The 22,396-nt window shown below is 47.5% G+C and overlaps 1 protein-coding gene across 5 annotated transcripts; it reads left to right on the plus strand.

Moving 5' to 3' along the window:
- Nucleotides 1–412: 412 nt before the first annotated feature.
- mag (myelin associated glycoprotein) lies at nucleotides 413–21,267 on the plus strand. 5 transcript variants are annotated; one of them, XM_030370734.1, is made up of 12 exons: nucleotides 413–571; nucleotides 9,423–9,517; nucleotides 9,728–9,808; nucleotides 9,898–10,266; nucleotides 11,463–11,759; nucleotides 12,787–13,044; nucleotides 14,402–14,662; nucleotides 17,016–17,318; nucleotides 17,611–17,710; nucleotides 18,320–18,416; nucleotides 18,893–18,946; nucleotides 19,215–21,267. In XM_030370734.1, the coding sequence occupies exons 3-12, from the start codon at nucleotides 9,763–9,765 to the stop codon at nucleotides 19,374–19,376; spliced, it is 1,947 nt and encodes a 648-aa protein (XP_030226594.1). In that variant the 5' UTR covers nucleotides 413–571; nucleotides 9,423–9,517; nucleotides 9,728–9,762; the 3' UTR covers nucleotides 19,377–21,267. The 5 variants fall into 5 exon arrangements, with proteins under 5 accessions (XP_030226594.1, XP_030226596.1, XP_030226597.1 ...); XM_030370735.1 differs by lacking the exon at nucleotides 413–571 and adding an exon at nucleotides 5,155–5,304; XM_030370736.1 differs by lacking the exon at nucleotides 18,893–18,946.
- Nucleotides 21,268–22,396: the final 1,129 nt, after the last annotated feature.

Consider the following 22,396-nt stretch of genomic DNA (forward strand, 5'->3'; position numbering starts at 1 on the left):
TCATATTCTGCAATATATTTATATCGTCTATAGTTTCTATATTATACGCAGATAAAATGTCCACACTGCCTCTGTCAGAATCCAAGCCACATACTGGAGGACAGAAAGTACTTTATCTGTCTAACAAAGTGTTCCGCGCGTAGGCAGGTTTGATCGGAGAGTGACAATATTAAAATAAACGTTTTTATTTTACGTGTTTTTAAACCTCTTGCTGACTTTCTGCCAGAGTAGTCTGTCTTACTCAGAGACGGGGAGAGACGGAGCGAGAGGCGGAGGGACGGAGCGAGGGAAGGTGGGAAAGAGGAGGGCTCCATGTCTGACTCAGGGAGATGGAAACAAGGAGGGATGAGGACGGAGGGAGAAAGCGAGAGAGTGTGATGAAGAGCAGGGAGGGGAGGGAGGGAGTGCCAGGGACACCGGGCGGGGGAGGGACAGACTGAGTGGGGCCGAGTGGGATGGAGGGATGTATAGATAAATAGAGGGCCAGCAGATGAAGAGGGTGCTCATCGCTGAAGCTCACATTTGAAAACGGCTGATCCATGTGCACTGCCTCAACTAGTTCTACTACCAGGTTAGTGCTTCTTTACCATCTCAACTAGTAGTACTACCAGGTTAGTGCTCCTTTACTATCAACTAGTTCTACTACCAGGTTAGTGCTTCTTTACTATCTCAACTAGTAGTACTACCAGGTTAGTGCTTCTTTACCATCTCAACTAGTTCTACTACCAGGTTAGTGCCTCTTTACCATCTCAACTAGTAGTACTACCAGGTTAGTGCTCCTTTACTATCCCAACTACTAGAACTATTGCCAGGTTGGTGCTTAACTACCACCTGAACTTCTAGAACTATTATCATGTTAGTGCTTATTTACCACCTGAACTACTAGAACTATTACCCGGTTAGTGCTTATTCACCACCTAAATTAGTACTACTAATACTAACAGGTTAGTGCTTATTATTTACCACTTCAACTACCAGTTACCAGCTTGGTACTTGGTACCTAATTTGAAATCGTGCTGTCTAAAGTTTGTAAATGTAACAATACCCTTTCAATATTTATGTTTTCTGCCAAAAATGTACCTAAATATATCTCCGCCTTTACATATCCCTGCTTTTAGAAATCGACCTTTACACATCTCGACGTTTAGATCTATTGCTCTGCATATCTTCACTTTTAGATCCATAGCTCTCTACTTCTGCATATCTATACTTTGCGTTCGATTTCCTGAGGTGAACTCCCATGGCGTGTGTGTAAATGTGTCGAGTGGTTTCTTCTTGTAATCATACGAGTCAGATCTCTGGGTGACCAGCTGGGTGTGTGTTTGGCAGCGGCAGTCCCCATATGTCCATCGGTAGGGCGCTGGCGCCAGAGGCCACTGTGGAACATGAGGGCGTTCTACTCTCACACATTCACCAAAGTAGAAATGAGGCTGTGGGATTTGACCGGACCATAGGATGGGTCAAATACCTACATACATACCTACATACATACATACATCACGTTTTTGTTTTTGTTCTTGTGGTGAAAGGTTGTCGTCGTTTTAATTTGAATTTCTTTTTTTTTTTCTTGCTATCGTTGATGAGTATAAAAAAGTCCTCAAATGCCCCCCCCCCCTGTGTTTGTGTGTTTACCACAGGAAGTTAAGTTGGCTGAGAGAGAGATGGAAATAGAGAGAAAGAGCAAGTGATAGTGTTAGAGAGAGATATCGAGAAGCAGAGACAGTGAGGGATGGAGAGATAGTGATAAAGACAGCAATTTGGGGTTTGAGTGACGGAGAGAGTGAATGGACTGCATTTTTAAAGTGCTTAATATGTGGGCCGTCAAAGTGCACAATTCTTGCCTCACACTCACCGATTAATCGAAACATTCCTAAATCCGCCAGTTTAGGGTTAGGAAACCTAGCTAGGAGGAGCTGGGAATCGAACCAACAACCTACTGGTTGTCAGACAACCTGCTGTTCTAGAGAGCAGTAGAGGGACAGAGAGAGAGAGAGAGGGATCGACGGAGCGAGCGAGAGTGATAGAGAGAGACATAGTGACTGAGAGAGAGCGAGATAGTGATAGAGAGACATTGAGTGACAGAGAGAGAGTTGTATTCAAAGTCTGCTATGGATCAGTGTGCTGCCGTGTCACCCTCTTCTAGACAATGACTGCTGTGTGTGCTTGTTTGTGTGCGTGCGTGTGTGTGTGTGTGTGTTTGTGCATGTGTGCATAATATTAGTTGTCTGTGGGATAATGTAATCGTGTAATATCATTTCAAGTGCTGATCGCTGTTGGTGATAACCTGGGGTTAGGCCCACTTTGATGAACTCAAAGGAAAGGGGGCCGGGGGACAGGCTAGTTCCATAGCCAGAACTACAGGGCTACAGCTACAGGACCAAGCTGGCCAAAAGCTAAAGTTACAGGACCAGGATAGCAAAAGCTACCAATACCGGACCAGGAGAGCTACACAGCTACAGTTATAGGACCAGGCTAGCTACATGGCTACAGGACCAGGCTAGCTACATGGCTACAGGATCAGACTAGCTACATGGCTACAGGATCAGGCTAGCTACATGGCTACAGGATCAGGCTAGCTACATGGCTACAGGATCAGGCTAGCTACATGGCTACAGGATCAGGCTAGCTATAGAGCTACAGAATAGGGCTAGCAGCTATAAGGCTACAGCTTCAGGATTAGGTTAGCTACACGGCTACAGCTACAGGATCAGGCTGGCTACAAGGCTACAGCACCAGGCTAGATACACAGATACAGCTACAGGATAAGTGTCACGGTTCACTCACTTGTGATTAACAGTAGCGATGGACTTCCCGAACCTTTAAGGGATGAGTTGCCCGGATTAGTCTAAACGAGCTGGGAGCGGTCCAAACTCTATATCGGCTCTTTCAGTGGCCGTCGTAGTCGGCTCCAAACCGATATTCGTACAGCGCATTTAAATCACTATAGCTACACTGGAATAATGACATCTGTCCTTAATCTCACCTACAATGGTAGTGGCATTGGGGCGGTTGAGAGGGGGTCATCCCTATGTTCCCCAGGTCCTATGTTCCCCGGTTGCAAAAGGTTAGGGTCAGGTTTAGGGTTATGGTCGGAGGAGAGACATTCTAACCAATCACAGGCGATCAGAGGCGAAAAAGGCGGTACTTGCCCCGAACCTTCCTACGAAAAAAAGATTTGCTCACAGGGTCCTATGCACCCCGGTCACATGCAAAGCGGGGAACATAGGACCCGGGGAACATAGATACGCTCCCGTTGAGAGAATGCAAAGTGGGTGTAGACGGAGATAGCAGCACCCTGAACCCCAGCATCGAGGACTAGAATATGGGGGCTGCTACTACAGGGAGCTGCAGCGTGGTCCTTCATTTGCTCGCTTACGTTGGTAGAATACCAGTTGTTATGCAGCCGCATTCTCAATGGGAGCGTACCTATGTTCCCCGGGTCCTTTGTTCCCCGCTTTGCGTGTGACCGGGGACCATGGACCCTGTGAGCAAATCTTTTTTTCGTAGGATGGTAGGGGAAAGTACCGCCTTTTTTCGCCTCTGATTCGGCTGTGATTGGTTAGAATGGCTCTCCTCCGATTGGTTTTGGTTAGGGTTAGGTTTAGGGTTAACCCACACCCTAACCCTAAACCTGACCCTAACCCTTTGCACCCGGGGAACAGAGGGATGACCCCTTCTCAATCAAGGGATGAGGTTCAGCAGCAGAAGACTGCTAAACCAGTAGAGCACCAACAGCCACTAGGGTCAGTGGTAGTTGGCCGTAGTCCAGGGTTAGGGTTAGTAACATCCTGGTAGCCTAGCCAGTAGGACGTGACCCTGTTCGGGGTCATCCCTATGTTCCCCGGTTGCAAAGGGTTAGGGCTAGGGTGAGGGTAAACCCTTAACCTAACCCTAACCATAACCAATCGGAGGAGAGCCATTCTAACCAATCACACGCGAATCAGAGGCGGAAAAAGGCGGTACGTGCCCCTACCATCCTACGAAAAAAAGATTTGCTCACAGTAAATGTTAGTACCAAAATCTGTTAGCCCAGTTAGTAGACAGTAGTCCAGGGTTAGGGTTAGCAACAGGCTGGTAGCCCAGTTAGTAAGGCTGTAGTCCAGGGTTAGGGTTAGCAGCATGCTGGTAGCCCAGCCAGTATAGTTTGGCAGAAGTCCAGCAGTTAGATGACCAGAGCCTAGGCCAGGAGCTGGGCTGAGAGTTTGGTAAGAACCCATTTGATCATCAGATTCTAGCAGACTTGGTTGGTACTAATGTTGACGAATCAGATGTAGGAGTTGAAGCATAGTCTTGGCCAGATCCAGCCAAAGGTAGTGTGCCTTCATCCAGATTCCAGATGTCTAAGGCATAACTGTACCATAGGCATAACAGTAGTAGGAGAAGCCATGGACAGAGCGGTATGACCAATCACATATAGGCCAGAGAGGGAAGACTCTACCCACCTTTAGGACAAGGAAGGTAGGAATCAACCATCTACAGGACAGAGAGACAGGACTGTAACCAGATATAGGATAGAGACGTAGGACTGTAGCCACCTATAGGACAGAGAGGTAAACCAGCCTGTAGAAGCAGAGAGGTAGCTCAGAGCGATATGAAAGGATCGTGGGGTTCACGCTTTCGGAGGCTGCCAACAGGCCAAGCCTTGAGAAGCCTTGATGGGAACTGATGACCAGCTGGCTTCTCTTGGAGACCATAGGGCTCCCATAGTGCCCAGTAAGGCGCTCTCAGTGGAGCCACCACTTGTGATGCCAGGCTGGTTGGGATCCAGTAGGTTGCAGGCTTGTTACAAGCTAGCCACAGGCTAGCTGGGACCAAGGCTAGCCACAATCTAGCTGGAACCCAGGCTAAGTAGGGGCTAGCTAAAGGCTAAAATCGGCTGTCTATAAGCTAGCTTGGAGCGCAGGCTGGCCCCAGGCTAACTTGGAGACCAAGCCAGCTAGACCTAGCTGGACGCTCCCTCAGGAAGGTGTCAAAACAGGGGGTCATTGTCTCCGTGGGGTGGGGGGTGAGGGTAGGGGTGTTTATGAATGGCCGAGCATCAGCATGCGTCTCCTGAACAATGCTGCTTCACTGGGGCACGGGGACGGAGGGAGGGAGGGCGGGGTGTGATGCAGCGTGTTCGGGGCTTGGTACCGCCTGTAGCGACGGAGCTGGCGAGGTGGCGACACTGGCACTCGCACCCCCTAGGGAGAGAGAGCGAGAGAGAGAGAGAGAGAGAGAGAGAGAGAGAGTGAGAGAGAGACAACGGGTTGACACACAAACAGAGAGCGGTAGAGACCGGCTGATCGAGCTTCCATCAGACAGGTGAGGGCTGACTATAATTAGTATTATTGGTGTGGTTATTCTGTACTTAAAGAAGTTTTCATTTTAGTTAATAGTCGTTGTTTTTTTGCAGTGTTATTAGAAGTAGTAGTATGGTGTTATAGTTGATATTAGTTAGTTACTATTAGTAGTTGGTGTTAGTTAATACTTGTTAATAATAAACTATGTTTAAACTAAACTAGGGTTTAACCCTTACCTGGTCTTATATCATCAGTGGTGAATTGATGCAAATTAGTATAAAAAGCTTTCACATTACTATTAGCATTAGTAGTATTAGTAGTAGTGCTGAATAAGAAGTTTTTGTGTGTGTATGAATATGAAGGATTGTTTTTGCCAGCCTGGTTGCTGTGGTAGCAGATGTTCTGGCAAAGTTACTGAGTGTAATACCTTTACTCTGATGAGTAATAATTGTTTGTGTGTGTGTGTGTGTGTGTGTGTGTGTGTGTGTGTGTGTGTGTGTGTGTGTGTGTGTGTGTGTGTGTGTGTGTGTGTGTGTGTGTGTGTGTGTGTGTGTGTGTGTGTGTGTGTGTGTGTGTGTGTGTGTGTGTGTGTTCATCACAAGTTCATCAAACCTAGAAAACGGGTATCCTGTACTTTAAATATACCAGTCGATACTATCCATACACATTATAATGATTGCATATAAAATTCCACATATACGGTATAAGGTCGCCAGAGCAGGTGAATGTGGATCGGCGCCAGTGTTGTGGAGATCCTCTCTGGCGCCCCCTGCTGCCCAATCAGAAGACGACCTGTGGCTCACCATCTGTCAATCACAGCTTCCTCCTAGAAAAACACCCACAAACCGTTACAACGTTATGTGAAAATATTAATTCAGAAAAGAAGGCTATTCATTCATATTATCACACATCAACACTTATCCATGCATAAATATTGTTACAGTGTTATAGAAAAAACATGTTCACATAACAAATAATAAATTATCTTTTTGCTGTAAAAGGATACTTTATAGGCATAATATAATGTAACAACCATTAACAATTACCATAATAAGTACTAGTGGACAGATTCTGTCTACTACTCCAAATTTATACATTTTATTTATAGCGTTTCTCTCAAGCAACGCTGTACAATGAGTTAAATAAAATACATTAAAAGTACAAATTATATTATTAGGATAGACCAACAATGAAAATGTGAAAACTATCCATACCGGTTTACAATTACTATGCAGATATTCTAAAGTACAATGTGTATGATGTACGCACACGCACACACTAACACATACACACAGTATTGGTATGCGGGTGTGTGGGTGTAAAATGTGGCAATGCATGCTGGAAGTTTGTATGTATGTGTACATGCCAGTGTGTTTGTGTTTGTGTGTGTGTGTGTGTGTGTGTGTGTGTGTGTGTGTGTATCTGTGCAAGCTTGGTTTCTGCTCATCAGTGTGCCATCTGGTCAGGCTGAGTATTATTGTGTATGTGTGTGTGTGTGTGTGTCTGTGTGTGTGTGTCAGTAGAACACAAGCTGTGACAGGATCTGTTCTGCAAACATTCCTCGGCTCATTCCTCTCTCTCTCTCTCTCTCTCTCTCTCTCTCTCTCTCTCTCTCTCTCTCTCTCTCTCTCTCTCTCTCTCTCTCTGTCTCTCTCTCTCTCTCTCTCTCTCTCTCTCTCTCTCTCTCTCTCTCTCTCTCTCTCTCTCTCTCTCTCTCTCGCTCTCTCTTTCTCTGTCTCTCTCTCACAATGGCCGCCGTTGTCTGTAAACAGGCAGATCTTTATTTTTTGTTCTTCTCCACGTTCTCCGTGATCTTAAGACAAATATTCTCCTTGGCACAGTTGTCTGTTTGTCTGGCGTCTGTGTGATTTAAATAAAGGTTGAATCTGGCCTCTCTGATGTGCGTCACGGAACACGTCAATATGTGATGAACACGATGACTCCATTAAGTCTTCTCACACAAACCCTCTTGTCATCTGAACATTGATCATGATGAGGTTGGCTAACCCCTTACTGCTCTGTCAGTGACTACTCTTTAAAGTCCTGTCTCTTTATTCACTGTCCAATCCAAAGCTGCTCCTCAAAGGACAATTTACTCTTAGAAAGAATTAGGACAACAAGTAATTTAAGCAAATTATATTGGTAACCAATGTTTTAATGAAGCCAGGATGGGCGGTTACGATGGTTTGTCCTTTAATGACCTGTCTCTGTATTCACTGTCTAACCCCTACCTGCTCCTTAATGACCCGTCTCTGTACTCACTGTCTAACCCCTACCTTCTCCTTAATGACCCGTCTCTGTATTCACTGTCTAACCCCTACCTGCTCCTTAATGACCCGTCTCTGTATTCACTGTCTAACCCCAACCTGCTCCTTAAAGACCCGTCTCTGTACTCACTGTCTAACCCCTACCTGCTCCTTAATGACCCGTCTCTGTACTCACTGTCTAACCCCTACCTGCTCCTTAATGACCCGTCTCTGTACTCAATGTCTAACCCCTACCTGCTCCTTAATGACCCGTCTCTGTACTCACTGTCTAACCCCTACCTGCTCCTTAATGACCCGTCTCTGTACTCACTGTCTAACCCCTACCTGCTCCTTAATGACCCGTCTCTGTACTCACTGTCTAACCCCTACCTGCTCCTTAATGACCCGTCTCTGTACTCACTGTCTAACCCCTACCTGCTCCTTAATGACCCGTCTCTGTACTCACTGTCTAACCCCTACCTGCTCCTTAATGACCCGTCTCTGTACTCACTGTCTAACCCCTACCTGCTCCTTAATGACCCGTCTCTGTACTCACTGTCTAACCCCTACCTGCTCCTTAATGACCCGTCTCTGTACTCACTGTCTAACCCCTACCTTTCCCTTGTAGTGACGGTAGCGGGCTGCAACCATCGGGTCCAAGTGCGCCGTTGAGGGGTCCGGGTTGCGTTGGGTCCCGGGGTGTCTCCTAGGGATCTTGGGCTTGTAGGGGCCCGTAGTGTCTCCTAGGGGGGCCCGGGGTGTCTCTTAGGGGTCCGGGGTGCATAGGGGCCCGGAGTGTCTCCTAGGGGGGCCCGGGGTGTCTCCTAGGGATCTGGGGCTTGTAGGGGCCCGGAGTGTCTCCCGGGGTGTCTCCTAGGGGTCTGGGGCTTGTAGGGGCCCGGAGTGTCTCCCGGGACGTCTCCTTCGGGGTCTGGGGCTTGTAGGGGCCCGGAGTGTCTCCCGGGGTGTCTCCTAGGGGTCTGCGGCGTGTTGGGGCCCGGGGCCAAGGGCGTATAGGGGCCCCGGGTTGTCCCAAAGGGTCAAGGATCTGAAGGACCACGATGTGATGGAATGCAGAGTGTGGGGGCGGAGGAGAGAAATGTCTGAGTGCATATTTCCACCATCCCACCGCGCTACGCTCCCATGGCTGACAATGACCTCTCTCTCTCCCCCAGTATCTCCCCATCATCCTTCTCTTCTCTCCCGTCCCTCTTGGCCCAAGCCTTCTGGTCTGAGACCGTGATGAGGCCAGTGTGTGTGTCTATGTGTGCGTGCGTGTAGGTGTGTTTTATGAGTGTGTGTGTGTGTGTGTGCGCATAAAGGCTGCTGTGTGCTGGTGGAGGCAGGGTGAATGGATCTGTTGTTGCGAAGACTGAGGGGGTTAGCGGTCGCCTGGCAGCCTGATTCATGCACCCCCCCCCTCCCCCTTCTCCCCTACCCCACCCTACGCCCCCCACGCCCTGACGCAACCCCCCAACCCCCCCCATCTAGAGGGTGAGCGCATGGTGACGACACATTGATAACGTCTCCACACAGAACGCTCACCACTTGTAGTAGTAGTAGTGGTGGTCGCGGCGCTGAGGTCGCGGCGCTGTGGTCGCGGCGCTGTGGTCGCGGCGCTGTGGTCGCGGCGCTGAGGTCGCGGCGCTGAGGTCGCGGCGCTGTGGTCGCGGCGCTGTGGTCCTGACACTCCTTGACAAACAGAGGAAGGCCGCCTCCTCCCGTGGTTGATGGAACGGGGACAGAGTGAAATATTGGAGGAACACGATTCGATCCTTCGGTATCTGATATTTTACACCGGCAACATTCCATTGGAATGTTATCGATGATGGCAAATTCCATTAGAATGTTGGCAACCAATAAACAGTCTTTCTGCCTGTCTCTCTGTCTCCAGGAGTGGATAAGGCCAACTGCTCGCGTGCCTGGGTGAGATTTGTGGCTGTTGGGTGGAGTTGCTGAGACACTACGTCACAGAGTTTGCTCCTACAGGTAACCAGACCACCATGTCCTCGCTAGAGGAAGCATTAGAGTGAATCTTAAGGATGATCTGCTCGGCTTCCGAAAAATGAATGAAGATCTCACAGCTGTGTGTGTGTGTGTGTGTGTGTGTGTGTGTGTGTGTGTGTGTGTGTGTGTGTGTGTGTGTGTGTGTGTGTGTGTGTGTGTGTGTGTGTGTGTGTGTGTGTGTGCGTGTGACAGTGGTACCTGTTCCAGGTGTAGCAGGACCAGTCGCCATGTGGTGCTTGGTTCCTCTTCTGCCGCTCCTGCTGGCCGTCCAAGGTAAGGAGGTCAATGCTCGCCCATGAGGTCATCCTGAGCGATTGGTCTGCCTCCGTGATGTAGTGAGCGTACTGTTCCTCTCCCACCAGACGCCCATGCCCTCTGGAAGGTCTGGTTGCCGCGGGACATCTCGGCCATGACCAACTCCTGCGTTGTCATCCCGTGTACCTTCATGTTCCCCAACGGCGCCCGCACGCACCACGGCGTGAACAGCATCTGGTACTTCGGCCAGCCGTACCCTCAGCTGTTCCCGCCCGTTGTCTTCAAGTCCCGCACGGACGTGGTGCACGAGAGCTACAAGGGTCGCACCAAGCTGCTGGGAGACCTCAATCAGAGGAACTGCACTCTGCTCATCAACAACTTGGGCACAGAGCATTCTGGGAAATATTACTTCCGGGCGGACCTGGGCGGTGCCAATATTTACACGTACCCCGACTTCTCTGAACTCAAAGTACTCGGTGAGCAAACCGCGGCTACAAGCTAAGTTAGCTAGGACAGCTAAAGTTGAATTCACACTTCTGCGTACCTCCCACTGCGAATACCTGTATATCGACGCATTGACAGGAAAGCAGATCCTTGCAGAGCTGCGTGCGTTTATATGTCAACGTCACGTAAATGTGTACATAAGGGGACAGTTGAGCTATTTTGCCTGCTCTGTGTACGTGAACCAATGGCAATGGCCAACAATGCAGCAATATATCCCTGTGAAAAAGATGTTGCAAAATCATTAAAATGCACTGCTCTAAAGTGGTTGGTTTGTTGCAACCAACAGAATAAAGAGTGTCTTGATTTTGCCGGGAAATCATTATATATTTTCTTTGTATTTGGCTGTTGAAAACCCCAAAACCCTGTTCCACACATGACCGAAAAGCAAAAACATGCTGCGTTCCTCTGCAGAGATGCTTTGGAAGGACTGTGCTTTTTTGTGTGTATGGTCTCTGAGTAGCGACGTGGATCTTTGCATGTGCAGGATGCAGAAGTGTGACCTTAACACCGCTCTCAGGAGAACATGCTAAATTGATCTCTCTTTCCTGCCCTAACTCTGTCTTACCTTCTCTCTCCTACATCTCTGTCCTACCCTCTATCTGTCCTACATCACTCTCCTACATCTCTGTCCTACCCTCTCTCCGTCCTACATCTCTCTCCTACATCTCTGTCCTACCCTCTCACTGTCCCACCCTTTCTCCCTCCTACATCTCTGTCCTACCCTCTCTTTGTCCTACATCTCACTCCTACATCTCTGTCCTACCCTCTCTTTAACCTACATCTCTCTGTCCTACCCTCTCTCTCCTAAATCTCTGTCCTACCCTCTCTCTGTCCTACCATCTCACTGTCCCACCCTTTCTCCCTTCTACATCTCTGTCCTACCCTCTCTTTGCCCTACATCTCACTCCTACATCTCTGTCCTACCCTCTCTTTAACCTACATCTCTCTGTCCTACCCTCAAACTCATACAACTCTGTCCTACCCTCTCTCTGTCCTACCCTCTCTCTGTTCTACATCTCTCTGGTCAACATCTCCCTGCTACATCTCTGTCCTACATCTCTGTCCTACCCTCTCTCTCCTACATCTCTGTCCTACCCTCTCTCTGTTCTACATCTCCCTGCTACATCTCTGTCCTACATCTCTGTCCTACCCTCTCTCCGTCCTACAGAACAGCCCAACATCGACGTACCGGAGGAGATCCTGAGCGACGAGAACCTGGAGCTGACCTGCTACGCGCCGGACAACTGCCCGGAGATGACCCCTGAGATCCAGTGGCTGTTCACCGACTACCTCCCCGACCCGGAGTTCACCTCAGAGTACGCAGAGGAGAGCAACACCGCCGTCCTCTCCAACACGCTGAGCTTCACCCCCAGACCCATGCACAACGGGCAGCTGCTGGGCTGCCGGGTCTTCTACCCCAACACCACGCTGGCCTACGAGCGGCACATCACCCTGGATGTCAAGTGTAAGTCTCCAGCAAACCCAAACCCCTAGCCCCCTCACTTTAGCCGTAGAGATTCTAGGAGTTAGGGTGTTCGACTGCCAGACCAAGTGTTCTTGGTTCGAACCCGGATGTACGCAATATACATGCAGGAGGAAAGCTGCTCAATATAGGAAATAGTGAATTACAGACCTGTAGGATTACGTTCTTGTAGAATTAAATTGGGAAGAGGAAGAGGTTGTGGACTGCTAAGCTTTAGGATTAAGACTTTGGTTGAGGGAGACATATTATGGTGTTTTCCCAACAAGTAAACATATTATTTGAGTTCCAGAAAACATGTTTTTGAAGCTGTTTGCTGGAAATTGCTTTTAGGAAAAAAAATCTCGCCTTCCGCTATTCCCTTCTGTTTCAGTCCGTTCAGAATGCGCTGTTTCTGGTGTCTGTAGCTTTAATGCAAATGAGCTGCTGCCCATTGACCAATGAGCTGTCAGACTGAACCACAGCATGGAGGAGAAGGGATTGTTGCCGTTTGCGGACTCCTGGAGCTCTATATCTATATCATATAATATTATAATAAAATTAAGGGTATTTATATAATATTATATCTATAATATTACTGCTCGTCTGCTGGTCCACAAAATCGTAGCTATGCCCTGATTGGAGGGAAGTGGGGAAGTAGGAGGTAATATTCAACTGTGCCCCCTTCCTACATAGGAGTGGGCGCCGAAACGGACTCGCTCGTTTGGTAGCTCTAGGCGGGGACCTTTTAGAAATGCATATCTCACTCAAAAAATTTTATGTACAGACTTTTTTCAAAGTTTTTATGCGTGTGGGAGCACCAGAGACCCAAAACAACACCCCAAATCCCAGGAAAATTGTTGTTTTCATAATATGTCCCCTTTAACATTTGGAGGTCACAGTTAGTTCTTCTGAGGGATTGAGAGCTAGGCGTTACGGTTCGGGGTTAGGGGATAATATTTGGTGTAAGGGGCCTGGATTTAGAGTCAGGGGGAATGACGGTTCCTACAGCGTTGATGCGTTCCCCCCTCAGATGGCCCGCGCTCGGTGTGGGTGAACGTGTCGTCGGAGGTGATGGAGGGGAGCTCGGTGACGCTGCACTGTGAGGTGGACAGCAACCCCGCAGCCCGGATCTCCTGGATGTTTGGGGACCAGGAGCTGCTGTGGGACACGGCCGCCAACGTCTCGCTGGCCCTGGACGACATGAGCGCCGCCCAGGAGGGGGTGTACACCTGCGTGGGCGACAACGGCTACGGCGCCATGAATGCCTCGCTGTACCTCTCCATCAAATGTAAGACTCAGAGCACACCGCCGACGGCCTCAAGATCAAACCACAGCGCCTCCTCTGGTAGGGCACAGGTACTGAGGCATCCGTATCTGTGCCCTACCAGTGTTTGGCTTCCACCATGTTTGGACAGGAATAATAAAACACGCGCAATAAGAGACAGGGACAAATATTCAGGCCTGATATTTAAATTATTGATGGCCCACTTCTAATTTTAGGCCAAGCTTGTGTATTTATATTTATTTACATTGTATAATTATTTATCCCTTTAACCTAATTATTTGGTGCACATGCTTTTATAATAATAATAATGTAACAATCTATAATGACAGGAGTCATTATAGATAAGCACAGTGCATTGTTCTTGCATGCTGTTCTGAGCCAATGAGGAAAGCATGTTCCGACCCCAACGCTGAAACTCGACCACGTAAGCCTTAGACCTTAGTATTCCACAATTCATCTTTTAAAGCAACTCGATAAATAGTAGCAGAAAAATGCCAAATCGTTATGACATTGTAGCAACAGGCAGGCAGGCAGGCAGGCAGGCAGGCAGGCAGGCAGGCAGGCAGGCAGGCAGGCAGGCAGGCAGGCAGGCCCTTCTGCCATTTGCCAAAATGCCAGATGGCCAGTATTTGCATACAGGTATTATCTGTTGGGGACAAACCCGAATATGCATAGGGAGGGGTTACACCTTCCTTCCTGTTTCTTTATAAATGAAGCAGAAGGAAGTCAGACTGAAAGTAAGACTCTCCTTTCACCCAGATTTGAGTTTCTGTGCCTACAGTCTTAAGATATGAATTTAAAGTCAGATTTTTCAAGCTCTACGAGTTTAAAGGGGACCTATTATGCTTTTTCGACTTTTATGATCTATAAACGTTGTTATAATGATTGATAGTCATGTTTAACCATACTAAAGTGTCAAATAATGACGTACATGCATTTCGACGTATTCCCTGCTGACAGTCTGGGGTGGCTGTGCAGAGCGCTAAACACTCGGGACAACGTTTGCGATTCACTTGTTCACATTTCCGGGAAATCATCTACGTAGAGGCACTCCTGCCGCGCCCCCATATGCCTGGTCAAATCTGCCCGCGCGCGCGCTTCAAGGAAGGTAACCAATCACAACGGAGTTGGGTTGGCAGGAGGGGGGCGAGGGGGCGGAGAAGGACGAAACCGAGCGTTGACAGAGAATGCTGAAAACGCTTCACCGTGAAGCGTCTTTGGGTCATTGAAAAAGCGCTATATAAAAATAATGAATTATTATTATTATTATTATTATTATTATTATTATTAGTCCAGGTGAACTCTGAACCGGTGAGTCTGTGTCCTGACGTCTCCGTTCTGTAACCCCGTGTCCCGGCAGTCCCTCCCCGGGAGCCCGTGGTCAACAGCTCCCTGACGGTTCTGGAAGGTTCCACGCTGGCGCTCCACTGCAGCACCCAGGGGAGCCCGGCCCCCACCCTCACCTGGCTGAAGGACGGCGAGCTGGTGGGCACCATCGTGGCCGACGAGCTGTCAGTGCTGGAGGTCTTCGAGGTGACCCCCCAGGGTGCCGGCCAGTACCGCTGCCTGGCCGAGAACGAGCACGGCCGGGCCAGCAGCTCCCTCAACGTCACCGTGGAGTGTGAGTCTGGTGTACCCCCACTCTGCAGTCCAGGGGCGCCACTGCTTGCTTTCTGGGGGGTATGCAGACACATAGCAGGCGCCCCCCCCCCCCGAACTCTTTGATCTGGGCACAAATTTGTCCTAAAACACACTCTAGAATAGAATAGAACCTTTATTTGTCATTGGGTTAAATACAGTGTATTTACACAACGAAATTAAGGTGCAGATCTTGTTCAGTGCTTCTCTGATATTGAATCAAAAGATTCATTTTGAGGGCACCAGGACAGATATCCGGTGTTTTCTTTAGAGGCAGCCTTTCGAAGATGCTCTGCCAGTGTAACATCGTACCGTGCTATAAGAGATCAAGGATACCCAGAAAATTTCCATTTCTAGGATTTCCTAACTGTGCATTTTGTCCCCCTCAGTGGCAGGTTTCTTTCTGCAAGGAAGAATATGCAGTCGATCACTCGAGTCAACAAGCTCTCTGCAATTCGCTATCAATAGTTTTACCCAGGCATAAGCGGGATGCCAATTCTTTCCACATCAGATAAGCATTTATGTGGTAACCACTTCTTTCGTGGTGCTTCAGTATCTTTGAAAGACACTGCCAGTTATTATACCCAACCACAAGGCGTGTGTCAGCAACTCTAGCTTCACCAAAAAGCTTACATGCAAAACAATAGAATCTATTAGAACTGTTGCAGTACAGTAACAAATAGGGGTGGGAAAAATAATCGATTCTTCGATGCATCGCAATACTGTGTAGTATATACTGATTCAGTCTCAATTCAGATACGATAATAATCATCTTTTTCTTTTTGGGATTATTAATTTATTAACTTTTGGATTATTAACAGAGTTATAAAGTATCAACTTTATAACTCTGTTTTTACTGGTTCTATTGACATAAAACAAAGACTTGCATAGAGATTGAAGTAAAACAAAATAACCACAAACAAGTTCCTTTATTTTTCTTGTTATGATCCGTTATATTGTAGGCTCCATTCTGATCAGTACACAGTTGCAAGACAACAGTAACCTGTTGTTTTACTAGTAGTAGATTTAGCTAACCTGAATATTTACAAGCCTCCTCTTGATACACTGACATAGAAACGACTGTCTTTCAACCACTTTGAAAAGCTTTCTTTCATCCCTGCGCACCCTTTCTCCTTCCCAATCTTTATTTTTCTATGTTGTGACCCTGAGGGCTTTCTTCTCTGCCTCTCCATATTGAGGTACGTGTCATCAGATGACAATGCGGTTCAAATGAAGACACTCTGGCGCTCGCCTCCAGGGCGTGGTCGAGGGGGCGCCCTCTAAAGCGCCGTGTGGGGAGGAGCCCCCTCTGGTGCGGCGCCCCAATGCGCCGCATATAGTGCATACCCACTTTTTGCGCCACTGCTGCAGTCCCCTCACCCTAAAGTGCTACATGCTAAAGTGCTAACCTATTTATTGCACATTATTCTATTGCACATTGTTCGTCAGCTTAATGGAGGCTGGGACAAATGATAATTTAAGGCAGTTTGATTTGCATAGCGGCACACAGAGTCTTCTCCCTGATGGCAGGGTTCCTGTACATCTCGCGCTGCCATTGTCGAATGTCACGTCTGGGTCAAATCACTCCGTAATCTCTTTTAAATTCATTATTACACAAGTGGTAGGCTACAACGACGGGCTGTTTTAAAACATAACCAATATCGAAACAAAATAACCCAGGCGCAGTCTCATCTACGAGACGTTAGCTTATTGGCCTATAAGGAAGGCGCTGCAACGAGACGCAACATGGGATGGATCGTCACTTAATTTAAAAAAGAAAATTCTTTCGGTAGTGTGTGTGTGCATTCATTTAACAATGTATTTTTAATTTGATTGGTAAAACCGCCAACCGCCCGAATTTATTTAAAATAAGAAAAAAATGGTCACGTCATCCGCCCGATCCGTGGTATAGCCGCGGAGTCCGTGGCTAAACCGCCAACCGCGCATCTCTAGTACACACCACCATGCACTGCAAAAAGCCCAGCACAAAGGAACTGCATAGTCCAGTAATGTGTGTATAGGACCACAGACTCTGGTAGTAAAAAAGACAAGTGTTAAGTGGTTAGGATTGTGGTCAGGGGTTAGGTTAGGATTCAGGATTAGGAAACAAGGGGTTAGGATGGGAGGTTGGGGTTAAGTGTAGGGGTTAGAGTCAGGGGTAAGGTATAGGGTTCAGAGTGTTTTAAAGTGCGTACAGCGTGTCCTGGTATTCCCTATCGTGCTGGGTGGGTGTCTCCTCCTTGGGCCAGGCCTGTGGAGCAGAGTAGGTCCCCATGCTGTGGTATCCCTGTGTAGATGTGGTTGTGTAACACCCCGGTCGTGATCCTCTGGTGCAGACGGCCCCATGCTGCTGGACGAGTCCAAGTGCACGGTGGTGCGAGAGGGCGTCCAGTGTGTGTGCATGGCCGTGGGGAACCCCGAGCCCACCATCGAGTTCCACCTGCCCGACCTGAACATCACCATCAACCAGACCGACAACCGCTACAACTACTACACCCACACGGACGGCCACACCTCCACCGCCATGATCAAGCTGAGGGAGAAGGGCGACCGCAATGGCGGCGCCGCCGTCAACGTGCACTGCAGCATGAGCAACCTGTATGGCACCCACAGCGTGCTGCTGGAACTGCAGCAGGAGAGTACGTCCGGAGACACCCTGCTCACAGAGCAGCTGCTTTCTGTCTGTCTTTCTGTGTAATGTGTGTGATAACTGGAGCTTTGCTATTTCTACCTCTACTTCCTCTTCTTCTGCTACTTCCTCTTTGTCTTCTTCTGTTTCTTCCACTTCTTCTTCTTCTTCTTCTTCTTCTTCTTCTTCTTCTTCTTCTTCTTCTTCTTCTTCTTCTTCTTCTTCTTCTTTTTCTTCTTCTTCTTCTTCTTCTTCTTCTTCTTCTTCTTCTTCTTCTTCTTCTTCTTCTTCCTCGTCTTCAGAGAAGTACATGATGGCGGTGATCGTGGGCACCATCGGAGGAGTGGCGGTCATAGCCTTCATCATCGCTGCGGTCCGATACGTTGGCCACAACAATAAGAAGTGAGTTCAGCTCTCTGACGGAATTCCGAATAGGAGTTTTGCTTTGGAGAACAAGAAAACACTTGGGCCTCGTCATCCATTCTTAAAAGCACGTTGCTGTGTATCGTCCCTGGTCATCTGTTGGACCAATCAGTCATGTGTCTAGAGGACACTCAGGTGGTTAGCATGCTGGACTAACCCGATGAGTTGCAGGATGTTCCAGAGATGGAGGGCTCCAGGTTCAGAGTGTCGGAATCCAGGTTTTTTTCCCTCAAACCAGGAGTTGAGCCACCGGCAGCTTACCTCTAGAGGGAGTTGATGTCCAACTCCAGACGAGGAACTCTAAAAACCTGGAGAGGACTTCCGCTTCCTGAACCTGGATGCCTCGCTCCACCTCTGCTCCCCTGTCGTGCCATGGCTTTGACCTACTATGCTCAGCCTAAAGCTAACCAGCGTGCTTTATTTAAGCTCCATGGCATATTCTAAAAACAAATCGCTGTTGTGAATCTGCCACTAAACTCATGAAATAACCCAACCGCGAATCGCCGGGAGTAACCTTCCACAGCTGGCTTTGAGAATGGATGCCCGGGCTGAGGGGTGGTAAGTCTGACCATGTGATCCGTCCCCCAGAGAGGAGGCCCCGGCCGGGACGGACCGGGTCCTAGACAACCCAGCTCTGTACTACAGCGCAGTCAAGAAGGACAAACAAAATCTGAGGAAGAAAGTGGTGAGACACGATGACAGCCGTGATGTCGGGTGATCGTCCCGCAGTCACCATGACGTTCGCCGTGACGTCACCGCGATGTCATCACGACGTACCCCGTGGTGTCATTGTGATGTCATCGCGACGTCATTGTGATGTCACTCTGATTCTGGACGATCGTCCTGTGATGGTTTGATCTGCAGTTTGATGTTTAGTCATGAAGGAAAGGATGTTCTAATCCCAATGAGAGGGTCCAGGACCTCTGGAAACACAGACTTCTTTTCTCATAGCCCACTGGCACTACCGACAGCGAGCGCCCTGGTAGCTAGTACCGGTAGCTAGCACGTTGCCTTCTGTAGCTTCTGTCTTTTAACCTTAATAAGACTCATCCAGAGCAGGCAGAAGACGTTGCTAGACGTATAAACACTGTTTTCTCTATGCTTTCATCGCCTCTCTGCGTGTTTTCTGTGTCTCTTTTCTCTCTCCTAACTGTCGCACAGCTTAAGACAGAGCTGTTGGGCTCAAAGTTTAACTCCATTCTAGAGGAGACCACGGTAAGCGTCCTAAACCCAACCTCTGACCGATGCCGTCACTCTCATAGCTTCCTCTCATTTGTGTCAACCGCCCCACGTCTTCCAACCATGCTGTGGCATGGGTGCACACACGCTAACCCCAAAGCGCTAAGCTACAGGGAATATCTCTGTGTGCATGTCCAGTAACCACTAACCCCAGGCTGCTCTCCTCTCTGGTGTGCCAGTCTTTTGACCAGGGGTCAGGGTCTCCTCTTCTGACCGGGTTGGTGTGTTTCTGATCTCTCGGCAGGGAGAAGAGGGGAGTTATGCACCTATGGGCTCTATGGCAAACCTGGAGAGGCAAGAGTTAAACTACGCCGCGCTCGAGTTCGGCGGGGCTCGCTCCCGGGAGGGCGGGGCCCGCAGGGCGGGAGACGACGGCAGCGACTACTCCGAGATCAAAGCCAAATGACTCGCCATCCTTCCCTGATCCCTCGGCAACGCCAGACACAGTGGCACAAAGTTCTCCCCCCCTCTCCCCGGGACGCGCCCCCTATGGATCCTCTGGTGCTGCTCGGTGGTCTCCGGTGGTTCCTTTGGTCCCTTCTGATCTCCTTCCTGTTCGGGGCTCATTGGAAACCCACCGAATATATCGGAAACATCATTCGGCAATAAGCATCCAAAAGCATGCGTATTCCTTGCTACCGTTCGTTTGCAGTACATTTTTTTTTTTTTTTAAGTACCGGATCGACGTGTGTTGTTGCAACTGTTTTCTTCGGCATGAATCCTTCTGCCAGATGCTGTTCTGCCGTTTGTCCGGGATCACGTCAGCATCCTGTTGTCCCAACATGTCAAACTTATTCTCTGATCCTCCGTCCGTCTGTCGTCACTGTGTCGTCTGCCAAGGCATCAGGGAACGGGATTCTGCCTCCTCATCCTTCTGCTCTTGTTCCTTGCTTAGCAACGAGAGACAGGATTGATCTTCAGGAGTTACGTTTCTGTTTTTATGTTTCAAACATCTCTCCTATTCATCTCTCCGTCTCTCCCTATCTCTGTCTCTGTCCATCTACCTACCTATCTCTATCTCTTCTATTTGTTTGTAACATATCTGTATTTGTGTAATTATCTTCATCTCCTGTCTTTGACATACCAAGGAATCTTCAAGGGTTAGTTAAGGAATCTCTAAGAGTAATTCTTTAAGATGGGTTAGTTGACAATCTTGAAGGGTTAGTTAACAAACACATCTTTAAGGATAATTCTTCAGGTTTAAATAACACATCTTTAAAGGTCGTGCTTAAGGGTTTATGTACACTCTTTAACCATAGAGTTCTTCATCACCCAACCGCTCTATAGGGAAGATGTTGTTTAATATGATGATAGTAAAAACATTCTAATTCCCACTGAGTTTGTCATAAAACCACATTTTTATGTTTCATATTCTCAACAAGGTTCAGAACTAAGTACATCTGTCTCCAGCCAAAGTCTATCTCATCAAGACAATGTATTCTGTGTGTGTGTGTGTGTGTGTGTGTGTGTTTTCTGTGTGTGTGCGTTTGTGTGTGTATGTGTGTGCGTGTGTGTGTTTCTCTGTGTGCATGTGCGTGCGAGTGTGTTGTTTCATGCTGAAGGGCCACAAAATTGGCTGCAAGGAGTGTCTGTGGTTGTCATGGTGATGTTGTTCTGGTGTGATGTCACAGCCCACTAAACGTCTAACTTGATATTGATTACACTAATGTTGTATAAATAACACAAAGCTTCATTGTAGGCAGTATGTACACACGGCGCATGACTCCATGCTAGCAGGTGTAAATGGAGGTAATTGTGAAAATGATGGGCTATGCCACTGAGGAAATGCATTTTTTTTTTTCATACATGATTCAACGTGAAATGCACGTTTATGAAGTTCTACATTAAGTCACTCATCAGCCTGTGTTGGTCCTAAGACTTAAGGCATATTGTTCTCTGAGAATCTGCCATCTACTCTGTACTAAAAGTTAGCCAAATATTCTCTGGTTATTGGAGTTTGCTACCAAACTTGATCATATATATTATTCTTGTTAGACTACCACAAGATGTGTGACCATAGGAACCAGAGAGAGCAGAATTACAGTATGAAAATCTTTATTCCACGGTAATGTTTTGTGAGTTTGTTGATATGCAACATTTGTTCCTCCAATACTTTGAAGTGCTGATAATGATTATTATTTAGAAGGAGTTTCTATTCCATTGACACATTAATGGCCAGGATGACTTTGTTGGAGCTGGTAGTACCCTAAAACACTTGCTTGCTCTCCTCACTTTCATCTGTCACCTGTTTCATGTCCATGCAAAGATAAATAAAGGGAAGAAAATATGAAAATGATGACAGGGATCATTACTCTTTTATTTCTGTTTCATATGACCTCCAACGTGCCTTAAACTATTTGTATCTTGTTATTCCTCATTGAAGATCAAATCTCTATCAAACTAGCTATTCATCTTAAGTTCAGACCACTCTGAGTTTATTTGCTACTACTCTATCATCATCTTAAACCTGCACTATGTACGTTTCCCAATTAACAACCATCAGTTGATTTGTAGCTCAAGTAGGCAGAAGTTGACCAGAATAATTCCCTGAATGGATTTAATAATGGATGGCCGTTATATCCTTGAGAAATGGACTAGTTTAGCTATTTTCTTTGAGTAAAATAGCTGCAGTTTTAAAGTTACATAGACCCTGTTTACACCTTGCATCAACAAACATTTTGGCCAATCGTATCGTAATCGTATATCAGCGCATACAAGGTATAAAGGCGCGGGTTTAAGTTCCGACCATGTAACATCCATTTAATAAGCTCTACCAGGCGGGTATACGGCTTTATTAACTCCAATGAATTTTATTTAGAAAAGTAAAGTTTTGTTATTATGAAACTCAAATAAGTTAAATTAACATGAAATACATTAACACAATATATGGATACCTGAAAACCAAATGATTTATTCCCTTTGTATAAAGAAAGAAAGAGGGGAGAGAAGCGTTTTGGGAGGGGTTGTTTAAGCTCTATGTAGAGCTGACAGTATTTTGTGTTGCATACTGCTAAAGACTCCCTGTTCTAGTGCAATACAAAGCTGGTCTAGGCAGCCATCGGGCCCAAGAAGGAACTTAAACTAGCCCTTGTGGAGAGTGTGTGGTTGAGGGATAGTTTATGCAGCCTCACCGGGCCCAAGTCAGGTGGATTAGACTCTTGGGGCATCTACGGATTCTTTTTTTGCTCAGGAAATTCCCTTTCCTAACAAGATGACCCGGAAATATTTGGAGGAAAGGTTGTTTGAATTCTACAAATGCTTAGGAAAGCACCTTGATGCAACCTTTAACCCACCTTTAGCATAGTTTACTCCTGACCAACCTTTTCAAAAGGAAAGGAGATATATACAGGCCACTGACGAAGTTTACAGACTCTATGCGAATAAGCTTGAGAGATGCGATAAGGCAGAAGAAGAGAAGAGAAGAAA

The sequence above is a fragment of the Gadus morhua genome, chromosome 11 (assembly GCF_902167405.1).
Source record: "Gadus morhua chromosome 11, gadMor3.0, whole genome shotgun sequence".
Lineage (NCBI taxonomy): Eukaryota > Metazoa > Chordata > Actinopteri > Gadiformes > Gadidae > Gadus > Gadus morhua.